Source organism: Rhinatrema bivittatum, chromosome 5, assembly GCF_901001135.1.
Source record: "Rhinatrema bivittatum chromosome 5, aRhiBiv1.1, whole genome shotgun sequence".
Classification (NCBI taxonomy): domain Eukaryota; kingdom Metazoa; phylum Chordata; class Amphibia; order Gymnophiona; family Rhinatrematidae; genus Rhinatrema; species Rhinatrema bivittatum.
The window spans coordinates 66859136-66878879 of NC_042619.1; the positions used below are offsets into that span (position 1 = coordinate 66859136).

At 41.7% G+C, this 19744-nt stretch overlaps 1 protein-coding gene across 1 annotated transcript in view; it reads left to right on the top strand.

Moving 5' to 3' along the window:
* Window positions 1–19744, top strand: part of DYNC2H1 (dynein cytoplasmic 2 heavy chain 1) — a 1848033-nt gene that overhangs the window by 1003544 nt on the left and 824745 nt on the right. The window contains exons 57-58 of the mRNA XM_029602426.1: window positions 12223–12383; window positions 19293–19416. Coding sequence (XP_029458286.1) covers window positions 12223–12383; window positions 19293–19416 — 285 coding nt within the window. The remainder of the gene's footprint in view (window positions 1–12222; window positions 12384–19292; window positions 19417–19744) is intronic.

Below are 19744 nucleotides of genomic sequence, written 5' to 3' on the forward strand. Positions count from 1 at the left end.
GGGTAAGAAATTGCTATAAATAAATATATAAATTCCATATGTAGGACCCCAGAGGAAGGCAGCCCTCCAAAGTCTTAATGTGTGGATGAGATGATGGTGCAAGGAAGAAAGTTTTAGGTTTGTTAGTAACTGGGCTTCATTTTGAGGAAAGGGGGGGGTGACTTTTACAAAAGGATGGGCTCCACCTTAACCAGAGTGGAACAGGGCTGCTGCCACTAACCTATAAAAATGGGATAACACAGCTTTTAAACTAGATGATGGTGGAAAGCTGACAGTTGCTTAGAAGCACATGGTTCTTAATGATTTATCTTTGAAGGATACTAAGAGAACAGGAAGAATAGGTCATCCCTGTAGAAAGGTTGCATTAAATGCCAAAGTGGTCTGTAAGTAAAGTGCAGAAAATTCAAATTATCTCTGTCAACAGATGAACAGATTGTTAATACAGACAAAAAACATACTTTGAAATGTCTGTATAAAAATGCTAGAAGTCTAAAAAATAAGAGTGGGAACACTGAGAGGAGAGGATCACCTTGCTGGTGGCTGAAAGGAATCAGTAAGTTTTTGCTTGGGACATTGTCTTTTTTAAAAGTATTGAGGCAAAGTTAAATATTTGGGAATATTGGGGTAGATTTTCAAAGGGGTCCACGCGTTAGATACACGCGTACCCCCCGAAAACCTACCCCAAACCCCCCTGCACGCGCCGAGCTTATTTTGCATAGGCTCGGCGGTGCGCGCAAGCCCCGGGACGCGTGTAAATCCCGGGGCTTGCATGGAGGGGCGTGTCGGGGGCGTGCCGAGAGTGACGCGGCATTTTGGGGGCAGCGCCGCGGGGTGTGGTTTCGGCCGGGGGCGTGGCCGCGGCCTCCGGACCAGCCCCCGGACCGGAACATGGAGCGCGGCAGCCGGCCCGGCGCGTGCAAAGTTACGCCTGCTTCCAGCAGGCGTAATTTTGTCGACAAAGGTAGGGGGGGTTTAGATAGGGCCGGGGGGGGTTAGGTAGGGGAAGGGAAGGGAAGGTGTGGGGGGTGGAAGGAAAGTTCCCTTCAAGGCCACTCCGATTTCGGAGTGGCCTCGGAATGAACGGAGGCAGGCTGCGCGGCTCGGCGCGCGTAGGCTGCCGATTTTGGGCAGCCTTCTGTGCGCCGACCCGGATTTTAATGGATACGCGCATATCTATTAAAATCCCGCATACTCTTGTTCGCCCCTGGTGCTTGAACAAAAGTACGCGTGTGCGCAGATTTATAAAATCTGCCCCATTATTTAGTGTGTGTATGTGTTTGTGCCTTTAATAGTCAGAAAGGCAGTGAATAAACAAGTTAGACTGTTCGTATTTTTAAATAGTCAATAAGGTAGCAGTAGGTAGGCAGTGAATAAACAAGTTAGACTGTTTGTATTTTTAGTCAGTCAATAATGTAGCAGTAGGTAGTGTGTTTATTTTTTAAAGTCTGCAGAACTGAGTGTTCTCCAGACTTTTAAAGAACTGAGTGTTTGTATTTAATACTAACTGAGTTTTTGTATTGAAAAAAAAACCCCCACAAAAAAAAACAACCCAAAAAGTAGCCAGAAGCTAGAAATAAGCTAGGAGCAGTGTATACCTAAGTAAAAAAGTTGAATAGTTCAGCTCAGTTACTCCCCATGGAAAGGTGTTCAGGTAGTGTGATTGGGTTTGAATAGGGACCAACATTTGTTAATCAAGAGAGCAGTGAGTCACTCAGGCTGACTAACTAAGTGTTAAGGTTGTGTGTTTGATGTGAATAGGTACTATTCTTTGTTAATCAGCACAGCAGTGAGTCACTCAGGAAAACTAACTGAAGTGTACATTTCCTAAGGGATTGTTTTGCACTAATTTACCTTAGAAGCATATTATAAATTAGAAGGGAAGAGCTCAGTAACCCACACTCCAGTGGGAACACTGAGAGGAGAGGATCACCTTGCTGGTGGCTGAAAGGAATCAGTAAGTTTTTGCTTGGGACATTGTCTTTTTTAAAAGTATTGGGGCAAAGATAACTATTTGGGAATATTATTTAGTGTGTTTGTGTGTTTGTGCCTTTAATAGTCAGAACGGCAGTGAATAAACAAGTTAGACTGTATTTTTAAATAGTCAATAAGGTAGCATTTAAATAGTAGCATTTAAGGTAGTATTTAAATAGTATTTAAATAGTATTTAAATATTATTTAAATAGTATTTAATAGTATTTAAATAGTATTTAAATAGTATTTAAATAGTCAATAAGGTAGCATTTAAATAGTAGCATTTAAGGTAGTATTTAAATAGTCAATAAGGTAGCATAAGGCAGTATATAAACAAGTTAGACTGTTTGTATTTTTAGTCAGTCAATAAGGTAGCAGTAGGTAGTGTATTTATTTTTAAAAGTCTGCAGAACTGAGTGTTCTCCAGACTTTTAAAGAACTGAGTGTTTGTATTGAAACCCCCCCCCCCCCACAAAAAAACAAACAAACCACAAAAAGTAGCCAGAAGCTAGAAATAAGCTAGGAGCAATGTATACCTAAGTAAAAAAGTTGAATAGTTCAGCTCAGTTACTCACCTTGGAAAGGTGTTGAGGTAGTGTGATTGGGTTTGAATAGGGACCAACATTTGTTAATAGTAGGCACCACCAGTTAGTAGGCTGACTAACTGGTGGTGCCTTGGAGGAAGAAGGTCTCATGATGGGAGAGCACCAACCAGATGCAGCAGGAAAGGATCCTGTAGCAAGGACCTGCTCTCCAGGTGATGCATTGTCCTTTCGCACTGAGGATATCTCCCCAAGGCCTACTGCCCAGGAGGGAAGGGTTAGGTTGGCCGTCATAGTTGGTGATTCAATTATTAGGAATGTAGATAGCTGGGAGGCTGGTGGGCGTGAGGATTGCCTGGTAACATGCCTACCTGTTGCGAAGGTGGCGGACCTCACGCATCACCTAGATAGGATTTTAGACAGTGCTGGGGAGGAGCCGGCTGTCGTGGTACATGTGGGCACCAACGACATAGGAAAATGTGGGAGGGAGGTTCTGGAAGCCAAATTTAGGCTCTTTGGTAGAAAACTTAAATCCAGAACCTCCAGGGTAGCATTCTCTGAAATGCTCCCTGTTCCACGCGCAGGTCACCAGAGGCAGGCAGAGCTCCGGAGTCTCAATGCGTGGATGAGACGATGGTGCAAGGAAGAGGGATTCAGTTTTGTTAGGAACTGGGGAACCTTTTGGGGAAGGGGGAGTCTCTTCCGAAAGGATGGGCTCCACCTTAACCAGGGTGGAACCAGACTGCTGGCGCTAACCTTTAAAAAGGAGATAGAGCAGCTTTTAAACTAGAACAAAGGGGAAAGCCGACAGTCGCTCAGCAGCGCATGGTTCGGAGAGAGGTATCTTTAAAGGATACTAATGATGCATTAGAATTAGGGCATCCCGACAGTGAGATTCAAATAATTAGAAAAGTAGTCCAAGTGCCTGTAACTAAAAACTCACCTGAGCTAAAAAATTCTAACTTATCCCTATCAATTAAAAAGCAGAATGAAAATACAAACAAAAAACAAACTTTGAAATGTTTGTATGCTAATGCCAGAAGTCTAAGAAGTAAGATGGGAGAATTAGAATGTATAGCAGTAAATGATGACATAGACTTAATTGGCATCTCAGAGACATGGTGGAAAGAGGATAACCAATGGGACAGTGCTATACCGGGGTACAAATTATATCGCAATGACAGAGAGGAGCACTCGGGAGGAGGTGTTGCGCTTTATGTCCGGGATGGCATAGAGTCCAACAGGATAAACACCCTGCATGAGACTAAATACAAAATTGAATCTTTATGGGTAGAAATCCCTTGTGTGTTGGGGAAGACTATAGTGATAGGGGTATACTACCGTCCACCTGGTCAAGATGGTGAGACGGACAGTGAAATGCTAAGAGAAATTAGGGAAGCTAACCAAATTGGTAGTGCAGTAATAATGGGAGACTTCAATTACCCCAATATTGACTGGGTAAATGTATCATCGGGTCACGCTAGAGAGATAACGTTCCTGGATGGAATAAATGATAGCTTTATGGAGAAATTGGTTCAGGAACCAATGAGAGAGGGAACAATTTTAGATCTAATTCTCAGTGGAGCACAGGACTTGGTGAGAGAGGTAACGGTGGTGGGGCCGCTTGGCAATAATGATCATAATATGATCAAATTTGATTTAATGACTGGAAGAGGAACAGTGTGCAAATCCAAGGCTCTCGTGCTAAACTTTCAAAAGGAAAACTTTGATAAAATGAGAAAAATTGTTAGAAAAAAACTGAAAGGAGCAGCTACAAAAGTAAAAAAATGTCCAAGAGGCGTGGTCATTGTTAAAAAATACCATTCTAGAAGCACAATCCAGATGTATTCCACACATTAAGAAAGGTGGAAAGAAGGCAAAACGATTACTGGTATGGTTAAAAGGGGAGGTGAAAGAAGCTATTTTAGCCAAAAGATCTTCATTCAAAAATTGGAAGAATGATCCAACAGAAGAAAATAGGATAAAGCATAAACGTTGGCAAGTTAAATGTAAGACATTGATAAGACAGGCTAAGAGAGAATTTGAAAAGAAGTTGGCTGTAGAGGCAAAAACTCACTGTAAAAACTTTTTTAAATATATCCGAAGCAGAAAGCCAGTGAGGGAGTCAGTTGGACCGTTAGATGATCGAGGGGTTAAAGGGGCACTTAGAGAAGATAAGGCAATTCCAGAAAGATTAAATGATTTCTTTGCTTCAGTGTTTAATGAAGAGGATGTTGGGGAGGTACCCGTAATGGAGAAGGTTTTCATGGGTAATGATTCAGATGGACTGAATCAAATCACGGTGAACCTAGAAGATGTGGTAGGCTTGATTGACAAACTGAAGAGTAGTAAATCACCTGGACCGGATGGTATACACCCCAGAGTTCTGAAGGAAATGAAAAATGAAATTTCAGACCTATTAGTAAAAATTTGTAACTTATCATTAAAATCATCCATTGTACCTGAAGACTGGAGGATAGCAAATGTAACCCCAAAATTTAAAAAGGTTTCCAGTGGCGATCCGGGAAACTACAGACCGGTTAGCCTGACTTCAGTGCCATGAAAAATAGTGGAAAGTGTTCTAAACAACAAAATCACAGAACATATAGAAAGACATGGTTTAATGGAACAAAGTCAGCATGGCTTTACCCAGGGCAAGTCTTGCCTCACAAATCTGCTTCATTTTTTGAAGGAGTTAATAAACATGTGGATAAAGGTAAACCGGTAGATATAGTATACTTGGATTTTCAGAAGGCGTTTGACAAAGTTCCTCATGAGAGGCTTCTAGGAAAAGTAAAAAGTCATGGGATAGGTGGCGATGTCCTTTCATGGATTGCAAACTAGCTTAAAGACAGGAAACAGAGAGTAGGATTAAATGGACAATTTTCTCAGTGGAAGGGAGTGGACAGTGGAGTGCCTCAGAGATCTGTATTGGGACCCTTACTTTTCAATATATTTATAAATGATCTGGAAAGAAATACGACGAGTGAGATAATCAAATTTGCAGATGACACAAAATTGTTCAGAGTAGTTAAATCACAAGCAGATTGTGATAAATTGCAGGAAGACCTTGTGAGACTGGAAAATTGGGCATCAAAATGGCAGATGAAATTTAATGTGGATAAGTGCAAAGTGATGCATATAGGGAAAAATAACCCATTCTATAGTTACACAATGTTAGGTTCCATATTAGGTGCTACCACCCAAGAAAGAGATCTAGGCGTCATAGTGGAAAACACAGTGTGCTGTGGCAGTCAAAAAAGCAAACAGAATGTTGGGAATTATTAGAAAGGGAATGGTGAATAAAACAGAAAATGTCATACTGCCTCTGTATCGCTCCATGGTGAGACCGCATCTTTAATAATGTGTACAATTCTGGTCGCCGCATCTCAAAAAAGATATAATTGTGATGAAGAAGGTACAGAGAAGGGTGACCAAAATGATAAGGGGAATGAAACAGGTTAGGACTTTTCAGCTTGGAGAAGAGACAGCTGAGTGGGGATATGATAGAGGTGTTTAAAATCATGAGAGGTCTAGAACGGGTAGATGTGAATCGGTTATTTACTCTTTCAGATAATAGAAAGACTAGGGGGCACTCCATGAAGTTAGCATGTGGCACATTAAAAACTAATCGGAGAAAGTTCTTTTTCACTCAACGCACAATTAAACTCTGGAATTTGTTGCCAGAGGATGTGGTTAGTGCAGTTAGTATAGCTGTGTTTAAAAAAGGATTGGATAAGTTCTTGGAGGAGAAGTCCATTACCTGCTATTAATTAAGTTGACTTATAAAATTACTAAGCAGCAACAGTAACATGGAATTGACTTTTGGGTACTTGCCAGTTTATTATGGCCTGGATTGGCCACTGTTGAAAACAGGATACTGGGCTTGATGGACCCTTGGTCTGACCCAGCATGGCATGTTTTTATGTTCTTAAGAGCAACGGTGGTCCTCCTTCAGAAGAGTGGGAGCAGAGAGGAGGCTGGAAACTACAGGCCGGTTAGCCTCATCTCAGTTGTGGGAAAAGTATTGGAGTCGCTGCTGATGGAAAGAATAGTGAAGTATCTACAAGCAGCAGAATTGATGGAACAGAGGCAACATGGTTTCACCAAGGGAAGGTCCTGTCAGACGAATCTGATCGACTTTTTTGATTGGGTGACTAAGGAATTGGATCGAGGAACAGCGCTTGATGTCATCTACTTGGATTTTAGCAAAGCTTATGATACGGTCCGGCACAGGAGACTTCTGAATAAAACAAGAAGCTTTGGAGTGAGTGCCAAGATGGTGGCCTGGATAGCAAACCTTTTGAAGGACAGAAGACAATGTGTGATGGTAAATGGAACTTACTCTAAAGAGCGGTGATGAGCGGAGTGCTGCTAGGGTTGGTGTCGGGACCGGTCCTGTTCAATATCTTTGTGAGCAACATCGCGGATGGGATAGAAGGTAAGGTTTGTCTATTTGCAACAGAGTGGAAGGAGTGGAGAGAATGAGATGGGATTTAAGGAAGCTGGAAGACTGGTCGAAGATATGGCAGCTGAGATTCAGTGCCAAGAAGTACAGAGTCACACATATGGGGTTCGGAAATCCGAAAGAAATGTATTCGATGGGGGGTGAAGGGCTGATGTGCACGGAGAAGGAGAGAGTCCTTGTGGTGATAGTGTCTAAAGATTTGAAGTCGTCAAAACAATATGACAAGGCGATAGCTAAAGCCAGAAGAATGCTGGGCTACATAGAGAGAGGAATATCGAGTAAGAAAAGGGAAGTGATTATCCCCTTGTACAGGTCCTTGGTGAGGCCTCACCTGGAGTACTGTGCTCAGTTCTGGAGACTGTATCTCTGAAGGGACAAAGACAGGATGGAGGCGGTCTAGAGAAGGGCAACCAAACAGGTGGATGGTCTTCATCGAATGACTTATGAGGAGCGATTGAAGAATTTAAATATGTATACCCTGGAGGAAAGAAGGAGCAGGGTTGATATGATACAGACGTTCAGATACTTGAAAGGTTTTAATGATCCAAAGTCAACGACAAACCTTTTCTGTTGGAAAAAAATCAGCAGAACCAGGGGTCACGATTTAAAATTACAGGGAGGAAGACTCAGAACCAATGTCAGGAAGTATTTCTTCACGGAGAGGGTGGTGGATGCCTGGAACGCCCTTCCAGAGGAAGTGGTGAAGACCAAAACTGTGAAGGATTTCTAAAAGGCGTGGGATAAACACTTTGGATCCATAAAACCTAGAGGATCATAAAGCCTAGAGGATGGGAGTGAAGAGGAGAGGCATGGGGATGGCTTGCGGGAATGACGGCTACAACCTGGTGATTAATACTCTTATTCAATAAACGTTCACACGATTAATGCGACTCTAACATTGCTCTATGCTTCAATGGCAAGAGGAAATGTGGAAAAGAGGACTTGCATTCAGGCAACAACCAATAAGGCTGCACATTCTGGGAAAAACAAATAAGCATGGGAGTAGGCTGCTTTTTGCAGCGGTTACTAACCAAACCAGTTAAGCCTGATACTTCACTTCAATGCATATCCAGCATTGATCTCTGATTCAATGGCAGGGGGAAATGAAGAAAAGAGGATTTATATTCAGCAACAACCAATAAGGACTGAATTGCACAGGCTGGATAAACAAATAAGCGTGGGGGTAGCTTGCTTATTGCGGCGGGTACTACCCCTAGCCAATTAAACCGGATACTTAACTTTGAATGCATATCCAGCACAGTTCACTGTTTCAACGGCAGGGGGGAATGAAGAAATAGGATTTACATTCAGACAACAACCAACCCAGACTGAATTGCACAGTCTGATTAAACAAATAAACGAGGGAGTAACGTGCAGTTGCAGCGGTTACTACCCCAAACCAATTAAGTCAGATGCTTCCATTTGAATTCATATCCAGCATAGCTCACTGCTTCAATGGTAGGGGGAATGAAGAAAAGAGGATTTATATTCAGACAACAACCAACAAGGACTGAATTGCACAGTGTGGGTAAACAAATAAGCGTGTGAGTAGCTTGCTTATTACGGCGGTTACTACCTCTAACCAATTCAACTGGATACTTCACTTTGAATGCATATCCAGCACAGTTCACTGTTTCAACAGCAGGGGGTAATGAAGAAATAGGATTTACACTCAGACAACAACCAATATGGACTGAATTGCACAGTCTGGTTAAACAAACGTGGGAGTAGCTTGCTTGTTGAGGAGGTTACTACCCTAAACCAATCAAGCCTGATGCTTCACCTGAAATGCATATCCAGCGTGGCTCTCTGCTTCAGCGGCAGGAGGGGAATGAGGAAAAGTGGATTTACATCCAGACAACATCTAACAAGGCATTGTATGAGTGTACAAACATTGGGGTAACTTCTCGTTATGAAGATTACTACCCTGAAATATTAAGCCTTATACTTCACTTTGATGCAGCTCCAACACTGCTCTCTGCATCAGTGGCGGGGGTGGAAGGAAATTGGAATCAAAAAGTTACCAATAGGGGCCCTGAACTCAGCAGTTGGTGTAAGAGAAAGGTATGGGAAAATAAGTGTGAGAGCTTGCTGGGCAGACTGGATGGGCCTGTTGAACTTCTGCCGTCATTTCTATGTTTCTATGTTTACATTTACATTTATTAGTGATGGGTTTCTGGCATATTGTGGACTCTTGGTCGAAGTGGCGATGACTCCTCCCACGGGGAGGAGCCCCGTGGGGAACCACAACGATTGGCTACACTCTAATAAGCAGCACTGAGGAAAGAAAGCTTTATTATACTGCTGTTGAAGAGTTAAATCTTGCCCAAGGAACGGACAGTACTGTAGTCCAGCGATAACACAGTAAGCTCAGACAGTCTCTGTAGTTGATGGTCTCATCCAGATGTAGCAAAGGTACGGTAGTGTTCCGCAGTGCGGGATAGGCCGAGCACCTGAAGAGTGGGATGAAGAGAGCTGGAGCGTAGTGATACTCACAGAGTAGCAGTGCTGATAACTTCCTTTGGTAGTTGAATGAAGAGGGGGACCCAAGGTCCGAGATGCAGGATACCCTGAGTAGAGTAGGCCCTCGAGGAGCGAGTACCTAGGAGCATTGAGGGTTCCTGAAAGAAAGCAGACAGGATCCCCAAGGAACGGGTGTCCTTACGGTTAGGCAGATAACCCCGGAGGGCGAGTAGAAGTGAGAGGCCCCTGAGGAGCGGGTACCCAGAGCGTCCGTTGGAGCGAGATACCACAGAGTGTAGTGAGGAATCCAAGTGATCAGCTTAGAAGTGGTCAGAGTAGCAAAACCAAAGTCCTTGCTAACTCATTCAATTGGAGCGAAGCGGAGGTTGAAATACCCGTAGGTACTGCGTCATGCGGTGGGGCCGCCCCACGTGGTTCCCGCCATGAAGTATTAAAAAATGTAGGCAGCATGTGCGCGCGTGCAGTAGGAGATCTCAGGAAGAAGCATGGTGGATGGGGACGCCCATGCTGGCTTGGAGACGCCGAGGGTTTTGGCAAACAGCAACGGAGGCAGCCATTCTTCCAATGGCGGAGGAAAAGGGTAAAAGAGAGGTGAGGCAGAGCGGTCGAAGCCGTCTGTGACTGACAGACGCAACAATTAGGTTTATAGACTGCCTAACACAGAATGGTCTAGGCGGTTAACAATGAAACACGCATAAAATAATTGACAATAAAAAGAAAACATAAAATTTCATTAAAAAGCATAAAAGAATAGCAAATTAAAATACTGTTTCAAATCATAAAACACAAAAATAGGCAGATTTAAACAAATGGGTCTTGAGAAGATGTTTGAACTTTGTAAGAGAGTCACATTTTCGTATTTCGAGTGGGAGGAGATTCCATAACATAAACCTGCAATGGAGATGGAGCATTTGCGTGTAATATATAGATGTGATGCTTTTGGTGAGGGGACTTCGAGAAGGAGGTGTTGTGATGAGCGTAGAGAACGAGTGGGTTGGTAAAATTTGAGTAAGGAGTTGGCCCATGGAGAAGAGACATCATTCAGAAGTTTATATATTATCGTTCCCAGTTTATATTTGATGTGTTCGGATATGGATAGCCAATGGAGATGAATTAAGAGTTGGTGTAATGTGATCTGAGCGTTTTGTATCGGACAGGAGTCGTGCAACCGAGTTGATTAAGAGTTGGATAGGTCATAGAGTTGCAGCAGAAAGACCAATGTATAAAGCATTACAGTAGTCAATATTGGGAATAAAGAAGCTTGAAGAACAATATGAAATTCTGCAGTGAAGAGAAGTTTTTTTAAGCCAGCAAATAACCGAACTCTGAAAAAAACTTTGTTTGATGACGTACTTAATTTGCGGTTTGAAAGACAAAGAGCTAACCATGTTAGACCTCTGCTAAGAATCCTGGTACCGTCGTTGGATATGAATTTTGTGTTGTCTTTCCTAGCAAGATCACAGTTTTCATTGATCAAGTATATTTTCTTGAAATAGCTTGCCGTAAAGACTGCCTTTCTGCTTGCTATTTGTTCTGCTTGGCGGATTTCAGAGTTACAAGCTCTCTCTTGCAAGGAGCCCTTCCTTTTGATTACAAAAGACATAGTACAGCTGCAGGCATTGTCATTCTTTCTTCCCAAAGTGTTTTCCGATTTCCATCTATATCAGGCAATTTCCTTGCCTTCATGCAGAAGGATTGCGGATGAGAGGGACAGCAGAATTATTTGAGTCTTACATGTCAGAAGACTCTTTTTGAGATATCTCAAAGTCACTACGCCCTTCAGAAAATCAGATCATCTTTTTGTTCTGTATGGAGGAGTTCACAAAGGTGTAGTAGCCATTAAGGCAACGATGGCCGACTGGATTAGGGAAATGATTATAGCGGCCTATGTGGATGCCGAGATTTCCTTGCCTAAACAGGTTTGAGCTAATTTAACTAGAGCTCAGGCTACCTTTTGGGTGGATTTGCATTTGGTACCTCCTTTGGAGATTTATAAGACAGCAACTTGGTCTTCGTTGCACTCCTTTTCTAACATTACCATTGAATATGTGGTGCAGAGAGGAAACCTCTTTTGCTTTGGTGATATTGCAAGGAACAGGGGCAGCATCCTGCCCTATTTGGGAGTAGCTTGGGTACATCCCATTCATCTGGATTAATCTGACTGGATGAAGAGGAAGGTGAAATTTACTTCTTAGCTGATAATTTCCTTTCCTTACATCCAGTCAGACCAGTCTAGGTCACTCCCTGTGCTTTCATGTCATTCAATTTTTCCTCAATATGTAAGAGAGGGAAGAAAGAGGAATAGCCAGATTGTAGATTATAGACTACTTTTCAGGTGAGTGATTCCTGGTTTATTGTGTGATTTCTGTCTTAACTTCTTTGTTCTTCTGGAAGTCCATTGTTTGAAATAAAAAGGAGGAGAAAGGGAATCAGAATGTTTCCCTTGTTGATGAGTTTAAATTACAAAATCGTCCACAGTTTAGATTGTTACAGAAATATTGGCAGGCTGGTGTCAGCACAGAATTTTATAAGGAGTGACATCAGTGAGCCTGTTGATCTATGTCTCCATCTTCTGGTCAGTGAACATAACCCATTTGTCTGGACTAGTCTGACTGGACTCAAGTAATAGAAATTATCAGGTAAGAAGTAATTTCAGATTCCTCATTTCATTTATCTGTGTTTAAAATGTACTGTTATATCATCCATGTATAAAACAATTATGATTAAAAATTGGGATAATGTTCTTTCTGTTTTTAGCCACTGGTTGATGAAGCAAAGCTAGCAGTTGGCAATATAAAACCAGAATCTTTGTCAGAAATCCGGTCATTACGTATGCCACCAGATGTAATCCGAGACATACTTGAGGGTGTTCTACGGCTGATGGGTATTTTTGATACATCATGGGTGAGCATGAAAAGGTAAGAAATTAATATTTTGTTTCCGGTGATAAAATGCAGCCTTGGTAGTATTGTTGTCTAACAATAAAGTACTACTTCATGAGCATAGTGAAATATTAATGTATAGAAGTTGATTCTTATTTTTCTCTCTAGAAATACAAATTTAAAAACCTACTTGGCACATATGTATCTAAACTACCATATCAAAACATCATTAACTTCCAGGACTCAAGCAGCAAAACCCTATCTATGAAAATGCAGCAGTGAAAATACTATAACATACCCTAGAACACCAAATGCCACCAGAAGATGGCAAGTCAGTTCATGCTGTCTAACTAGTTAAGAGTTCATAGGAATATTTGCAAACACTGAAACAGGGAAGGCATATCTCCTGGAACAAAGAATGGAGGCATTAGTGTCAATAATTCCATTGGAAACAATTAAGTAGAACTAGGGGTCACTATTTGAAACTCCAGGGAGGAAGACTTAGAACCAATGTCAGGAAATATTTCTTCACTGAGAGAGTGGTGGATGCCTGGAATGCCCTTCCAGAGGAAGTGGAGAAGACTGAAACTGTGAAGGATTTCAAAGGGGCATGGGACAAACACTGTGGATCCCTAAAAGGCTAGTGGATGGGAATAAATAAAAAAGCTTAACCAGCACGGAGCAGCAGTTGCTGCCCTTGAGATAGACATGGGGGCAGCCTGCATGGAGCGGCAGTTGCTGCCCTTGGGAGAGACGTAGGGATAGTCTGCATAGAGTGGCAGTTACTACCTTGGCAAGCTGGCTGGGCAGACTAGATGGACCATTTGGTCTTTTTCTGCCATCATTACTTTTTCTGCCATCATTACTATGTAATTCACATGTTCTCAAGAAGACAATGGGTGATGGCAAGATTTTCATGAAAATGTTAAGCCATATAGCAGCTACAGTACACATCTTTCCTTTCGCTCAAATGAGGCATGCATAATGGCATCTCAAGGGTCATTGGAATCGACATTTAAATTGGATGTAACACAGGATTCAGCTCACAGATTTATAAAATGGTCCATGCAGTGGTGGACCCAGTCATCAAATCTCCTTTGTAGCCTTCCCTTCCATCCTCCTCAAGTATAGAGGATTTTGACAACAGATGCTTCCATTCAAGGTCGGGGAGCCTATCTGGGCAGTTTGTGTTCACAAGGTATATAGACAAATTGGGAAACAATACTGCATATTAACATGCTAGAGCTAAGGGCCATGTTCAAGGCTGAAACACTCAGTAGATACAGACAAACAATCAAATGGCAAACAATCAAATGGCAATCAAATGGCAATGCTTTATATAAACAAGCAAGGAGGAACAGGTTTTGCAACACTATGCCCTGTTTGCAGATTAGATTCCCAGGAAAAACAACATAATAGCGGATACTTTGATTCAGCATCTTCAGCCTCATGAATGGTCTCTACATCACAGTAAAGTAAAAATGCTATTTAAAAAAAGGGGAATGACTCGCAATGTTCTATTTGCCTCTCCCCACAAACTACCTCTATATTGCTCAAAGACGCCAGCTAAAGATTCCCTAGCACTGGACACATTTATAATATATTGGATCAAAATACTAGATGGTAACTTTCAAACCAGCGTGTGGCTGCACCTTGGTGCATATATCTCGGCATGCGCCCAGATATACAACCATTTTATAGTTTGCATGCACATATGCGTACACATTATAAAATAGACTGGCCATGCACAAGTTTAGTTGTGTGAGTGCCCAGGTGCGTAAAGTGAATTTCTACCGTGTAAAATCAGGATATTTTGAAACTGGCACACCTCCATGCCATGACCAGTTTCATCAGTTTTCCCAGTGTTAAGCTAGTCCTCCAACCCCCCAGTTACTCCAAACCCTATGAAATGGTAGTTTTTTTTGTTTTTTCCAGTTTCACCTCCTCCATAGTAGAAATAAAGTTATGTGGCAGAGGACCTGGGCACGTGCCAGGGTGCTTAATAATTTATATGCATATCTCTTGGCCACACCTCAAAATGCTCATGCTGTACACAGATCACGCTAACACCATGCCCCTTTTTGAATTTGATTGAGATATGCATACAGCAGGGGATAAGCGTTCATCTGGGTTGCTTTTAAAATTCAGTTGGTGTGCACAAGCCCGACTTGTGCATACATCCCCATATTGATGCGTGCACCGGGCTTTTAAAATCTACCTTATAATTTATGTGTTTTCTCTGATACCACTCATAGCATGAACAATACTAAACTAAGCAAAAAAGATCCATCATTCTATTGCTTCGTTTTGGCCGCACCAAGTATGGTTTTCTGTGGCCAAAGGTTGGTTTGTAGTTCTTGTGATTCGACTAAAGATTTTTCCAAATCTTCTAACATAATATGAGATGACCCTGCTTTATCCCAGTTTTCAATCCTTAGCACTCACAGTTTGGATATTGAAACTAGAGTAGTTAAGGCACTGCCATATTTCAGTTAGGTTATGCATATTCTTTTAGTGGTAAAGAATTTGGCTTCAAGATGTTCTATAATTTGAAATGGAAAAGGTTCTCGTTTTAGTGTTGCAACTGTCACAAAGATCTGTTTGACTTCACTGATTCTTCAGTTTCTTCTCCATCTCTCAGATTTAGAATTAAAATCAAACTCAAGTTCATTTGAGTGTGGTAAGCATGTATCATTAACACATGGACAACTTATTTCTCAGCAATCTCCTGAAGACTGGAGAGTGGCCAATGTAACCCCAATATTTAAAAAGGGCTCCAGGGGTGATCCAGGAAACTATTGACCAGTGCGCCTGACTTCACTGCCGTGAAAAATAGTGGAATCTATTCTAAAGATCAAAGTCGTAGAGCATATAGAAAGACATGTTTTAATGGAACACAATCAACATGGATTTACCCAAGGGAAGTCTTGTCTAACAAATCTGCTTCATTTTTTGAAGGGGTTAATAAACATGTGGATAAAGGTGAACCGGTAGATGTAGTGTATTCGGATTTTCAGAAGGCGTTTGACAAAGTCCCTCATGAGAGGTTTCTAAGAAAACTAAAAGGTCATGGGATAGGAGGCAATGTCCTTTCGTGGATAACAAACTGGTTAAAAGACAGGAAACAGAGAGTAGGATTAAATGGTCAATTTTCTCAGTGGAAAAGGGTAAACAGTGGAGTGCCTCAGAGATCTGTATTTGGACCGGTGCTTTTCAATATATTTGTAAATGATCTGGAAAGGAATATGACGAGTGAGGTTATCAAATTTGCAGATGATACAAAATTATTCAGAGTAGTTAAATCACAAGTGGATTGTGATACATTACAGGTGGACCTTGCAAGACTGGAAGATTGGGCATCCAAATGGCAGATGAAATTTAATGTGGACAAGTGCAAGGTGTTGCATATAGGGAAAAATAACCCTTGCTGTAGTTACATGATGTTAGGTTCCATATTAGGAGTCACCACCCAGGAAAAAGATCTAGGCATCATAGTGGATACTACCTTGAAATCGTCAGCTCAGTGTGCTGCAGCAGTCAAAAAAGCAAACAGAATGTTAGCAATTATTAGGAAAGGAATGCTTAATAAATCTATATTGGTCCATGGTGAGACCGCACCTTGGATACTGTGTACAATTCTGGTTGCCGCATCTCAAAAAAGATATAGTTGCGATGGAGAAGATACAGAGAAGGGCAACCAAAATGATAAAGGGGATGGAACAGCTCCCCTATGAGGAAAGGCTGAAGAAGTTAGGGCTGTTCAGCTTGGAGAAGAAACAGCTGAGGGGGGATATGATAGAGGTCTTTAAGATTATGAGAGGTCTTGAATGAGTAGATGTGAATCGGTTATTTACACTTTCGGATAATAGAAGGACTAGGGGGACTCCATGAAGTTAGCAAGGAGCACATTTAAGACTAATCGGAGAAAATTCTTTTTCACTCAACGCACAATTAAGCTCTGGAATTTGTTGCCAGAGGATGTGGTTAGTGCAGTTGGTGTAGCTGGGTTCAAAAAAGGTTTGGATAATTTCTTGGAGGAGAAGTCCATTAACTGCTATTAATCAAGTTTTCTTAGGGAATAGCCACTGCTATTAATTGTATCAGTAGCATAGGATCTTCTTGGTGTTTGGATTCTTGCCAGGTTCTTGTGGCCTGGTTTGGCCTCTGTTGGAAACAGGATGCTGGTGTTACGCTTCTGGCCTCTTGATTCCCGGACCTGCTCCCGCCTCCGGAGTCCTGGCCTGCAGCCTGTTTTGCGGCTTCCCCACTGGGGCAGCGCCGCCATGAAGGTTCCGGTGGATGACCTGTTCCGAGGCGCGTGCGCGCGCGCCACTTGGGCACCTTTCTAACCAGTTTCCCGCCAGTGCCGACTCCGCCCAATTCCTGACATCAGACGCCGCGGCCTTGATAAGCTGGCCGTGGCCATCCAACCTCTGCCTTGCAACGGGTTAACATTCTGGTTTCCTGTTGCGTTGCGCCCCGGAGTGACCTGCTTGGCTACGTCACTCCATTCCTGCTACAGTACCTGCTTGGTTCCTGCTTGCCTGCTATAGTACCTGCTTGGTTCCTGCCTGGTTCCAGTACCCGAGTCTTGCTACAGTTCCTGCCTGGTTCCAGTACCCGAGTCTTGCTCCGTTCCTGCTTGGTTCCAGTACCCGAGTCCTGCTACAGTTCCTGCCTGGTTCCAGTACCCAAGCTTTCTACAGTTCCTGCCTGGTTCCAGTACCCGAGTCTTGCTACAGCTCCTGTCTGGTTCCAGAACCCGTACCCAGTTTCAGTATCACTACTGTCCTAGTCTGGTTCCAGTTACCTGTCCTGATCCACAACCCGCCTAAGTCCCAGCGGCCGGGCCCCTACGGGCTCCTCCTGGGGGGGCTTCGGCTTCCAAGGGTGAAACCACCTAAGTCCCAGCGGTTGGGCTCCTACGGGCTCCTCCCGGGGGAGCACCAGCTTCCAGGGTGAAGAGTATCTACGTACCGCCTGAACATCTGCCTCCTGGCCCGCTGTTCATCAGAGATATTGTCCATCTCTTCCTAGTCTCCAGCAGGTCGGCCCAAGGGTCCACTAAACTGAGACTCCCACAACAGCTGGGCTTGATGGACCCTTGGTCTGACCCAGCATGGCAATTTCTTATGTTCTTATGTTCTTAAGTTTTAGCAAAGTTTATGAAAGGCTTATACTTGTGCCCATTGATCAAAATGCTGGCAGCAGTGGGTCTCAAATGTGGTTCTCTCACATTTGATAAAGACCCCACAGCAAATATGAAATTCCTTTCCTGGAAATTATTGTTCCTCATAGCTATTACCTGGCAAGAAACATAAGTGAACTTCAAGCACTAATAATATACAAACTCTATATGCATATTTTTAAGAATAGCGCACTTTTAAGAATGCATCCAAAAGTCATCTACAATTTCATTTCAATAAATCCAATGTTACCGTTTTTCCCCCAAAACTGCACGCTACTCAAGCTGAAGAATGTCTCCATTCCTTAGATTGCAGATGAACCCTATTATTTTATTTAGATGGGTCTAAACCATTCAGAAAAACTGAACAATTATTTTTCTCATATGATCAAGTACATCAAGGTCAAGCAGTTAGGAAACAGATCTTATCCAGTTTATTGTCCTAGTGTATATTTTTCTGCTTCTTGACAGCAAGAATACCATGTTATCTAGAAAATAAAGGCTAATCAAATGCGATCAACCGCAACATCAATTGCATTCTAATACATAGCATCAATACAAGACATTTTCAAAGCAGCAATATGGTCCTCCGTTCATAATTTTTACTGGAGCAAGATTTTTGTAAGGATATTAACTTCATCTAAGTGGTACTGCTTTACTTGTTTAAATAATAGTTTCAATGAATCTGCTATCCTTTTAAAGGTTGCATTCTTTACTGTCTACTTATGTTACTTCATTCATGCACCCCCTAAACTTGGGAGTCGCCACATGTTTGACCCGTTGCTTGTCCACAGAAAAAGCTAGATTGCTTACCTGGCCAGGTATTCTTCATAGACAGTAGAACAAATCAGCCACATAATCCGTCTTCCTTCCTGTTCAGTTGAAGCATAGATTGTGAAAAAACAGAGGAGACTTGCACTTCGACGGCAGTGTGGAAAATGTTGTGCATGCTCAGAAACTTAATGTTTTTGTTCTGAGCTACATGAAAGAAAACATTTTGTCTTGGTGCTTTAGGAAGATACCACCCATTTGTGTGGCTGATTTGTTCTACTGTCCATGGAGAATACCCTTTACAGGTAATCAGTTTTGCTTTCTTTTCATCATAACCATATTAATCACTATGCAATAATTGTTTATATAGCCCCTTCATTGTAAACAGTACTATATAAGCTGGTTCATATGGTCACAAGAGCTCAGAAAGCTTATATAAGCTTATATATATATATATATATATATATATATATATATATATATATATATATATATATATATATAAGGAAGCTTAAAGGACTTATTAAGGATTTCTTAGAGAATGTAGGATAGAGAATTGAATTGGTGTTTTCAGACTTGTAGTTTTATTTTCATACTGTCTGTGATCAATATAATGCCATGCTGGATATTGCTTAGTATTTTTAATTTTAGATGAAAATTTAGGAGATAATTTTCAAACAGGATTTACATACCTAAATTACACATGTAACTCCTGTGAAAATTCATTCCATAGGACTGAATTTTTGAAAGGTTTTAAGCTTGTAAATGGGATTTTAAAAATTGCTGTGTTGTACACTACTTTTATACATGAAACTCCCTTGAAAATTAGCTCCATAATTTTGCTTTAAATTTTGTAGAGGATACATATTACAGACTCATTATTAAATCATTCCATGAAATGGGCCTTAGTTTATAGCTTAGACTTTTTTTTTTAATCTTGAAATTTCCTTTATTGATTATGTTTTCATTGCTGTCTCTAATGTGCACAGTTTCCTTGCTAAGAGAGGCGTAAGAGAAGACATTGCCACTTTTGATGTCCGAAATATCACAAAAGAAATAAGAGCGAGTGTGGAAGAACTTCTGGAAAAAAACAGGACATCTTTTGAAGCAAAGGCAAGAAGCATTGCATGCAAGGAATTTTGTTAAGAACCTAACTAGAAATGCATTTGAGTAGCTATGTATTAGACAGTAAAAGATCAAGCAAGGAGCTCTAATTGACAGTTCCTTTATAGTTAGTCTCTGGTGTGTTGTGATCTGATCAGCTTTTCAATGAATTTGGATTTACTTATTAAATTTTGCTTGATGGTGATATGTCTTTTGGATGTGGGTTTAAAATACCTCCCATTTCCTCCTGCCTTTCTCATATTTTGACTCTCTCCTGACCATCACAAGTCTTCTCTTCTGTACAATGAAATTCCTTGTGTTCTCATTCAGTGCTTGC